The 9,416-nt window shown below is 37.8% G+C and overlaps 1 protein-coding gene across 1 annotated transcript; it reads right to left on the bottom strand.

Moving 5' to 3' along the window:
- Positions 1–1,042: 1,042 nt before the first annotated feature.
- Positions 1,043–9,179, bottom strand: LOC105052808 (CST complex subunit STN1-like). Its single transcript, XM_073245153.1, has 3 exons — positions 8,672–9,179; positions 1,404–1,488; positions 1,043–1,109 (listed from the first exon to the last, which is right to left on the bottom strand). Exons 1-3 carry the CDS (start codon positions 9,162–9,164, stop codon positions 1,043–1,045), a joined length of 645 nt encoding a protein of 214 aa, XP_073101254.1. The 5' UTR covers positions 9,165–9,179.
- Between the last annotated feature and the right edge of the window lie 237 nt (positions 9,180–9,416).

Below are 9,416 nucleotides of genomic sequence, written 5' to 3' on the forward strand. Positions count from 1 at the left end.
ATTTGACGCCTCAAGATTCGATCTACATTGAGCCCACAGCGAGATCCGCGACAAAAAATAGAGTCTAACGAGATCAAGATCAACTCAAATGGAGCTCGGACGGAGGAGATATGCGTGAGAGAAGTCGGCACAAAACTCGAAACAGCGGAGGATCATCGGTGGGCCGGCAGAGAGACGGCGGCACGACCGCACGTGGCCCAGGCACGCAGGCCGGCCCAGGTGCGCGGGTCGACCTAGGCCCACGAGCGCCCTTGGGAGCCCGTTGCCCGGTCCACTGTGGATTGGGCGGTGCACAGCCCACCACGTGGACTGCGTGGGCATTTCCCACGCATTTTTCACGGTTCATGGCACTATTTTGTGGACCGACACACGATCGGAGGGCATGGGTTGTTTTCGGTGTTGATCCGACGGTCCAAGACTTTTATACGGGTGTTATTAGAAGTCCTAATCACATTCTAATAGGATTTTAAGCCTTTTAAAAGCCCCTAATCGTGAATAGAAGGCTGCGTGGTTCGGTTGTGGCCTGGTGCACCATGCGACTGTGAAAAATCCGAACTCAGAGAGGAAAGCAGACACCGTACCGAGAGGAGGAGCAAAGAGGCTCCTGAACAGCGGATAGCGATCGCTTCAAGAATTCAAGGAGGTCTTTCTAGAGAGAGCTTTTGTGAGGGAGAACTTTCTGTGAGGGAAAAATTAGATGTACGAAGATTAAGGATAAGATTTTCTCTTGTAATATTTTTTTTTTTATAGTGAAATTTGTATATCCAATAGAGATGAGCATTTTTTTGGCTGATCCACGTAATTGATTATTTTTTATTTTATTTTTTTTTCCTGCTACATCGTACGGTATTGAAAAGATCTTGTAAGATGGTATCCTCATCGGATATCCACCAATAGACTATGCATCAGCAAAGCAAGGAATGAGTCGAAATTCACGTACCGGAGATGAGTGGTACATCTTGGTGGAAGATGAGTTCTCTGGACGTGGAGGACCTATGACTACCGGGGGCTGACGGAAGGGAGGACATGGTGATGGTGTGGGTCAGAAGGAAGGGTCATTGGGATTACCATGGGGAGTGGGTGGACGGGCGCCTGGTGAAGGGGTATCCCTAAACAGCAGTGATGGTAAGGTAAACATCCACAGCCTTGTCCCAGTAAGGGAGTTTGTGTTCTGCTCGATGATGCACAACTCACCTATCTCATTTGAAGGACGCAAAAGCGTTTAGAGAGAGAGTACACTCTTTGACAGGAGAGGGACTGAAAGGGTTCTCTTCATTCAGGCGACAAGTCAATATGCATATTTGATCTAATGATGCTTGTACTATGGTTTGAAATCACTTTTGAAATCAAAGGAGCATGTGAATTTATCAAGTTATAAGATAAAATTAAATCCTTTGAACCACCTCAACAGAGATTGCATGAGAATGAAGAAGAAATAGGAAAGGGACCTTTTGGGTTGAAATAACAAGCCCCATTCTTGAGATTCCTCTGCAAGAGATTACCACGGTTAAGTTTCATTGGAGAACTATCTCACAAATTATTCAAATATGGCAACTTTCAAACTGACACATAAGCTCAAAAAAACAAGGGAAAAAAAATCAGGGAAAGATGAGGAAATCATGAAAATCCTATGCATTAGCAACATTCCTTCAAAGGCAAGAACCAGCAAAAGGAACTCACAAGATAAAATGCTCAATTTTCTACAGGGATTCCAACTAGAGAATGGCAGACAAAGCTTCCAATGGAATATTATATAAACAATTATTAGCTGCCAGCATGAGGAGGTTAGAACAAAAGCTTCACCATGCCGGGCAACCATAAAGAGAGCCCTGCACTCGATAAAAGTATAAATGATCAAGAGATCCATTGAAAAAAAAAGGTAAGACTCATTTGTTTGACTCTTCATCATAATTTGCACTTTTTGTTGTCGAATCCTTGGATGAGCTCCTCCAAAAAACATCAAGGTCCAACAAGTCCAAGACATGCGAGAACCGCCAGAATTATATTAAATAGCATAAACTTTTATTCATGGATCCTTCCGGTATTTCTTGAAGTACTCTTAAAACAACAGAAAAACAATATATTTGCTGGTGCTTTCTGAGTATTTATGATCTGGGTCAGGCAAATTACCTGTATCCTATTTCATTATTTTCTTAAATAACCAAAAACATAAATAGAAAACTAGTTGTCTTTACATAAAGTGAAAATATGTCAGCAAGCCTTTATCGCATCTAGTCTGGTTGATAGTTTACTCGCATACAAAATTTGGATGCTTTTCACAGGTATATGATTGCCATGAGCCATGTCTAATAATTTTTACAAGACCGCATAGTGAGGCTTTCAAATGGAATGTGTAGTTTCCAGCCATGGAAACCCCATTAGCTTTCCCTGGAGTTACAACTAGTTACCAAATTCGATAAATGCCCCTACTACAGAAATATCATTCGACACATACACGGATTTGTCTCTTAAATTTTTAACCTATGCAGCTCTCCATTAATCTCCATATCCTCCTGAAAATATCAAACAAATAGTAATTCTGTCAGGTCTGTGTTAAAGAAAATCACCTATATATGCTTAGTGGTGCTTAAAAAGATATCCTAGTGCACGAGGCTCCCACAACTGCAAGGGTTTAGATAGAATTAGATGATGCGGCCTTACCTCTATGTACGGAGAGATGGTTTTTCAGACATATGACACCTAGGTCACAATGAAGCAATCTTTCCATTGCACTAAGGCTTGCCCTCTTATGCTTAGAGTGCTTATGATAAATAATATGTCAACAACTTCCCCTATAATACTTACATATCTAAAACAAATTTATGTATAACTAGCTAAATGGTAACAATATTATTTTATTCACCTACCTTAAAAGTCCAACAATTTCAAAACTTACTCCAAATGGAAGGAATATAAGACTGCGATTCATCATGTAAGAACGAAAGCAATGTTGATTATGAGGCACCAATCTATTCCTCAAAAATGAAAGCAAACATATATTACACAGATGTTTGGATCCATTTTTGATATACAATGTTTGAATCCACTATCTGACTCATATATGAAATGTTAAGAACAACAGTACATATTATGATTGGAATTTTGAGAGGGCCTTAACCTGAAAAGAAAAAAAAAATTTCAGATATAGCAGAATGAAAAATGGTCAAATACAGGACTAAAGGTTGGAAGCACAAAATTTTTCAAAAAATGAAAGTTCATAAAGAGAAAAAAGATATTAGATTAGCTCCAGATATTATCTGTAAATAAAAGCAGTGAATCCCCGCTTGTATACATAAAGATGGTTCTGCTGCCCAAACGAAGAAACATGTTTAACCTTCCTCCTGGGGGAAAAGGAGATATGTATGGAAAGATTTTTGGGATGCAGGGTCAGTCATTTAAAAGAAAGAATATGTCAAACGTAAGCTTATAGCATCATTCAGACATGGTTATCTGAAGCTTGCGTCACCACACACCTTGAGGATCGTGGGTGAGGCTAGTGAGACCCCTGCATCCATAGACAAGCTCATCTTAAGTCTCATGTCTTATATGGGAAATAAACCTGCAGGCCCTAAATTATTTCCATAACCAAGGGAATGGAGGGTTTTGTTATTACTAGATGTCCATGTGGTGTTGCAATTCATGTGAGATGAGATGGTGGTAGCAATGGACAGAGTTGGTGGACGACAGAAACGATTGCCAAACTTTATTAAAAATCCTAAAATGCCACCACAAAAGATATCCATCCTAAACAAAATGGTGCAGTCCACTTTCCTCAAAAGAAACTAGTGCAAAATCTCCTCCTTGCCACCCAACATTTCCAAGGAACTAGATCTCACATCCAAATTAGTTGGCAGGGCCCACACATTTTATTTGTCAAACTCAATAGCAACCTTTCTGTAAAGCAACATTCAAGAAAAAAGAACCATCGACTGTCCTATATAAATTTTCAGTTCTTCCACCTTTCCTTTCCCACCTTGAGCAGTGATGCAGTTTCATTGGAAAAACCATTATCTCCATTTTGCCGAGAACTAGAAAAGAAGAAGAAGAAGAAGAAGAAGAAGAAGAAGAAGGAATTATAAATTCAGAAAAGACAAGCCATAGTGGTGCATCTTAAATGCACTAGAGTGACTAGACTAAAACAGGGGAACATTAATATTACAAAGATATGATAAAATTGAACATTATTTGATAGCTGATACATACTTCAAAAACCTCAGAAATCTGGAAAGTCCAGGAAAAGAAAAGAGAAAATTATTACAAATGCAGAAGTAAAAAATATACTCATGTTTATAAAGCATATTTTAAAAAATAATGCCATGAAAACAAGCAATATATACTGATAAAAAAAAATCAAATATAGAATATACATAAGACCATACATCAATAACTAGGAGGCTGCAAGCTCACAAGACTATTATTAAACTATTATTAAAAATTTCGCACCTGCTAAAAATTACTGCATCAGGTATATCAAATGGTAAACATTTACATAATTGCTTGCATATGAACAACATAAGCAGGTGCAAAGCTACTATATAAAGAAGCAGAACTTGACAGTTTTGTTTTTCTGTCCTAAATAATTGGTATCATAAGGCAATAAGAAGGAACTGACAGTAAATAAAAATAATACAAGCCGGGACACTACCAACAGCATGACTACAAACTTGTTAGCATCAGAAAGACTAATCCATGATAGAAGTATTCCCTGATCATCCACTTTTGTCATTAACTCAATGTATCATACAGTTCTTTGAACAAAAATTCTTTGAACAGGAAAGCACATTTTCATGTTAGAATTTCTTGTGTCACAGGGGTTCAGATAAGTCGAACAAGCATATTGCAACTATGTATCACATGCAAATAGTGGAAATAGGTGAAATAACCATGCATCATCATTGGCGGACATCAAAATATGGTGAATTAAGTGACCAAGACCTTGTTTCTGAGTCCATTAAATCATAGCAATATTGATCAGCTCTTTACCAACATAGGAGTTCTGGTATTGAGCATAGATATGAGTGTTTTTATAGAGATAGAATTGTTCTTCATCCATGCAACACCCCTAAGATTGAAATAACACAGCATTAGAAGTGGTCTTATGATTCAAAAACCTGAGGTTGCACTAGAGATGAATGGGTTTTTCACGCATCAAGCAATTTATAAGAAACAAATATCTTTTATTCAGCAATCTATCATTCAGCATGACTATAAAAATTTCACGCTTCAAATCCAGGACATAACACAGCCATTTTATCGAGGGATCCAGCCCACGATAACATGAGGCCAAAAATCATATCTATCTAAAAAAAATGTAATAATAAGGGTCAATTCCAATTATTCATTAAGTAATTAAACCAAGATTAGTTTAGAGCATCTAAAAATCCCAAATAAAAATATCAAAATACATATCTCAAAATTCATAAATGGTTGACTACAAGTCCATAATCACTTTGCTACAAAATCCCATATCACAATCTTGTTTTGTGTGTATGTGATCCATTCTCTCATTCACATTATGCCTTTTGATTCATGCTTTTCAGTTTGAAAGTTTCCGATGCTTTCGAACTTTAAAATTTGGGTTTGGTATTGGGCTCATATTCAATTTTGTAATAGTAAATGACATGGAATTTTTACATAAGCTTCAACCAGCTTCTATGTGCACATTGGAACTTGTGTATTTCTTGATTCAGGAGATTGCTTATCCAGACTTGCTTAATGCCATCTCTCATCATTCTCCAAGGAGTTGACTTAACTTTCTTATGCTTAAAATGGTGTGCCCTTGGGTATTACTTTCCTCTTTCTTCTTAGGATGGCTATGGTTTTGCTTCTTGTTGGATACTTTTGCTTCATAATTTAACATTTTTTGGTAAATTCTAATATATGCCAGATCACAGAAACCATGAGTGAAACAGCTCTTGGTAATATTCATGCAGTTGACAGGAATTTAATGGCTTAATTTTCTTACTTGTGGCATGCTCTTACTTTGATCTGATATCTCATTTTTTGGCATCCAACAAATATGTGGGCAAACTGGCATTGGAGCAGAGCTGATCCAACCACTGGTGCAGCTCTATCCTTCATAATCTTAACCATACATATTCTTGTTATATTCTCATGCATTAAACTCAACTTCTCACATTATATTGATCTCATTCTCCAAGTCAACTGCTTCGCTTACTTTAGGAATTAGAAGTTGATAGCATATCCATTCATGACTACTCAGAATATCAACTTGAGTCTTCAACTCAAATAATCTTGATCATGGTGCAATTTGCATTATCCAATTACATGCCTTCATTCACCTAAACCTTCCCAACTTTTTTATTTGAAGTTGCACTAGTGACCTTCATTTGTATAAGTACCAGAATGTCTTGATATAGATGGTCGTTGTGAGAAAGAAAATGAAATGGCTTTGAACAACATCAAAGGAAGGCCTAAATAGGAATGCTTGGCAACCGTAATGCCAACCCCAAATAGCTGGGACAAGTTTGATAATTATGGTTACACTTATGGAGCAGTCATCATTTCATGCTCCTACACTACCAAAATGCTAAATCATTGTCTCTGTCAATAAATAACATCCATTATGTTGGTGAATTTACTATAGCCAGCCTTGTTTTGCATGCCAAATTGATATTCTTTAAAGGGACTTGAACTATCTTTTCCCTTCACCCTACTTTTTTTCTTGGTGCTCTCCATCTCTTCCTAGGAGTATAGATAGGGCCGGAAATGGGCTCAGGTTGGCCCAACGCCCATCGAGCCGGATCGATGGCTACAAGCTAGATCTGAAAGAGTTCAAACCAGATTTGGGCTTAAACATAAAGCCCATTTGTTTTTCAGGCCGAGCTCGAATATATCATTTGCTTGGCCTAGGGTTGGCCTGAGCCTAGCCCGAAATGAAGCCCGAATTCAGGTCCAGACGTATTTATTCTTGCATGTTGTTATTGGGAGAGAATGATAGGGAAATGAAAGACAAATTAGAATAGGTTTAGCTGAGAATGATGTATCATGTATAATTTACCTGTGTTATAGGAGAGAGCCCAATTTTTCACCAAGCCGATTTACATATGAAGCAACAATATGAAAGAGAAAGTCTTTGTGCACCATGTGTGGTGCAATAAAATTGATGTGGAGTGCACCACCCAACTACATTGGAACACGTAGCCACCGCTTTCCAACGTTCATTTAATATCTGCAATTTCATTTTTTCGTTTGAAATTTTGAATGATGAAGATGCCCCTCATTTTCTCAAAAAATTATGACATCCTGTGGTCATATTATAACATCCTGTGGTCAAATTATGATTTCTTACATATAGGATGTCATAATTTTTTTTTCAGAAGTCATAAAGACAGAAGGGCATTTTCAACATTGAAAATTTATAAATTTTTTAAATGACGAAAATATCCCTCCTTTCCTTATAATATCATGTGTGCAGGAAGTCATAATATGACTGCAAAATATCATAATATGGCTACAAATTGTCATAATTTTTTTAGAAGAAGAGGGATATTTTCATCATTCAAAATTTCAAACGAAAAAACGGACTTACAGACATTAAATGCGCATTGGAAAGCGGTGGCTATGTGGCCCAATCAGATGAGATGGTGCATTTTTTCTACACCGGATGCGGTGTACAAAAAATTACTCCAATATGAAATATTGAACTTTGATCATGTTTGGGCCAGACCAATGTTTGGCCCAAATAGCCAAATGGCTATTCGGGCCAGCCCAATCAAGTTGGGGTCAGGCCTAGGTCTGGGTTTGGGTCAGTCACGAGCATGGATTATCAAAAATTTTTGAGCCTTAGCCTAGCCCAAAGCCTTAAAAAAAATTTCAAATTGGGCTTGGGTATAGGCATGGCCCCGCTTGGCCTGGCCCACTTCCAGCCCTAAGTATAAAGTGCAATTGGTAATGAGAGGTATTGCCTATTCATCATGATACATGACTTCATAAGGTTCATAATTTACAATGTGTAAATTATTATCAATGTTTTTTTATACAACTATCTTGAGTGAAAAATGGGTAGAAAGAGAAAAAAAGGTCCAAAGATATTCTTCATTCAAAATAATAGCCATATATTTGCATCATAGAGAACACAAGTAATTCTAACCATGTCCTGACCCCACCCCCCCTCTCCCTACAAAAAAAAAAAAAAAAATCCATCCCTCCCCCCACCCCCGAAAAAAGGAAAAAAAGAAGAAAAAACTGTTAGATGTTATATCAGTATTTTGCTGATGCATAATAGCAGAAATCAGCTGTAATCAGCATTAAAATTTTGCACAGATTGTTGTGTGACCATGATATAAGTACAAAAGAAAGCAATGAAGTTGAAAAACATATATCTCCTTGTTATATGAGTTGCTTCCATTGAGTGACTGAAAAGAATGGACATTTTCCCTTAGGACCTGGTAGCTCAGTAGATTTGCCATAAAACTAGGAGATGCAAGAATCCCACAAGAAACACTTGTATGTTTGAATGAAAATAATCCATACAAGAACAGATTATGAGGATGTACACATGCAATTTAGAAAGGTAATGAATTATCCAGGCTGGCATGCTTTGAAGAGCACCATGCAACTAACCTACAAATTTGGAAAAAAATAATCAAATGACTTTGTTGGAGTCTATGGACAAATATCAAAGTTGAAAAAATATTTAGAATCTTACGATCATAGCCATCTTGAGGTGAGTTTCGAACAGATCCAGGAAGAGTAACAGCAGGTAGCAAGTCATAGCACTGTTTGGCTAACCTAATGCAATCCAACCAGTGTAACACCTCTGCATTGGGATCCCTCTCCACCACCACATCTCTCACTGTAATCTGTAGCATTCCCCTAACTCTAACTAGCTTCCCCAGCTGAACTATCTCAGATTGCTTCAGTATCATGTCAGCCATAAGATCAAGATTAGATGAACCACCATGGGAAATGAGGTAGTAGTGGTTGAGCCAGAGGATACAGGGGATGCATCCGCTCCCATCGTCCACCAGGAACCTCAGAAATTTGTCCTTGCACTCACGGCTCACCACAACGCCTACAGTTTCAGCGCGAGATGTAGGCCTGCCCTTCCAGGTGCTGCAGGGAGGGTTGGAGGGCCAGACAGTTAAGCAGAGAAGATCAGATGTCAAAAGCTTGACATGAGCGAGTTGGATTGGATCCATAGTAGTGGCCTTGATTTGTGCAGGATTTGATACACAATCAAGTTCTTGTAGTGATAATAAGAAATATTTTCATGCATATATATGGATATATCTAAGGATGTTAAGAAAGAAGAATTCCAAACAATAAAGAAGAAAAAAGAGAATAGAGATTGGATTGCTTATTGTTGGAACTAAGAGGACTTATTTTTTCTTATGTGCAAAACATAAAGAGGCAATTAAATGCAAAAAAAAAAAAAGAAAAAGAAAAAGAGA

Source organism: Elaeis guineensis, chromosome 10 (genome assembly GCF_000442705.2).
Source record: "Elaeis guineensis isolate ETL-2024a chromosome 10, EG11, whole genome shotgun sequence".
Lineage (NCBI taxonomy): Eukaryota > Viridiplantae > Streptophyta > Magnoliopsida > Arecales > Arecaceae > Elaeis > Elaeis guineensis.